This window comes from Numida meleagris, unplaced genomic scaffold (genome assembly GCF_002078875.1).
Source record: "Numida meleagris isolate 19003 breed g44 Domestic line unplaced genomic scaffold, NumMel1.0 unplaced_Scaffold378, whole genome shotgun sequence".
Taxonomy (NCBI): domain Eukaryota; kingdom Metazoa; phylum Chordata; class Aves; order Galliformes; family Numididae; genus Numida; species Numida meleagris.
In genome coordinates, this window is record NW_018364602.1 from 9,131 (window position 1) to 10,419 (window position 1,289).

General features: G+C 60.6%; 1 protein-coding gene across 1 annotated transcript in view; it reads right to left on the minus strand.

Annotated features, from left to right (window-relative positions):
- Positions 1–1,289, minus strand: part of LOC110391473 (ranBP-type and C3HC4-type zinc finger-containing protein 1-like) — a 13,060-nt gene that overhangs the window by 9,124 nt on the left and 2,647 nt on the right. Inside the window, exon 2 of the mRNA XM_021383361.1 lies at positions 39–132. Coding sequence (XP_021239036.1) covers positions 39–132 — 94 coding nt within the window. The remainder of the gene's footprint in view (positions 1–38; positions 133–1,289) is intronic.

Consider the following 1,289-nt stretch of genomic DNA (forward strand, 5'->3'; position numbering starts at 1 on the left):
CAACCCTTTCTGTACACAAGTTTTTCCTGGTCTCCAACCTAACCCTCCCCTGGCGCAGCTTGAGGCCGTTTCCCCTCGCCCTGTCCCCTGTCACCACTGAGAAGAGACCAGCCCCGCTCTCGCTGCCATCACCTGGCAGGGATTTGAGGAGAGCAGTGAGGTCTCCCCTCAGCCTCCTCTTCCCCGCACCAAACAGCCCCAGTCCCTTCAGTCTCTCCTCATTTTCTCCCAGCCCTTCCCCAGCCTCGCTGCCCTTCTTTGCACCGCTCCAGCACCTCCGTGTCCTTTCCGCACTGAGGAGCCCAAATCTGAACCCAGCACTGGAGGTGGGGCCTCACCAATGCCGAGTGCAGGGGCAGGATGACTTCCCACGTCCTGTTCCCCATTCCTGATCCCAGCCAGGATGCCATTGGCATTCTTGGCCACCCAGGTATGCCGCTGGCTCACGCTGAGCCCAGGTCCATCCGCACACCGAGCTCCCTTTCCGTCGGGCAGCTTTCCAGCCGCTCCTCCCCACGCCTGTAGGGTTGCCTGGGGTTGCTGTGACCAAAGTGCAGGACCCGACACCTGGCCCTGTTCAAACTCATAGGGTTTACCTCGGCCCATCGATGCAGTCTCTACAGGTCCCTCTGTAGTGCCTTCCTACCCCCAGGCAGATCAAGTTTGGTGTCATCTGCCAGCTTACCGAGGGTGCCCTCCATCCCCTCACCATGATCACTGATATAAAGACGTTGAATAGGAGCGGCCCCAGCACCGAGCCCCGGGGGACACCGCTGGCTGCTGGCCGCCAGCTGGATTGAATCCATTGAGCACAGCTCAATGCACAGCTTCATCCTTCATCGGCTTCACCCAGCAGAGCCCACCCCAAGCACGGGCAGCAGCTGCCCCACGTGGACGCTGTGGGGGGGGGGCAACGCCAAGGGCTTGACTGAACAAAGCACGTGGGCAGCCTTCCTTCCCCCTCCACCCACGGAGCGGGACCCCCTCTCATAGAAGGGGTCACCCCTACGATCAGAAGCGAGATCCTTTCTGATATATATATATATATATATTCGAGGTTGGACGTGGCCCTGGGCGGCCTGGGCTGGGGGTTGGCGGCCCTGCACTCAGCAGGGTGGGGTTGGAACGGGATGATCTTTAGGTCCTGTCCAACCCAGGCCATTCTGTGATTCTAGGATTCTAGGAATGAGGCAGCCCCGCATCCCCAGCACGCACGTCCCACCCAACCGCGGGGAGAACCGATGAAGGCCTGGCTCCAGCGCACGTGTTTAGGATAAAAGGGCTGTGGC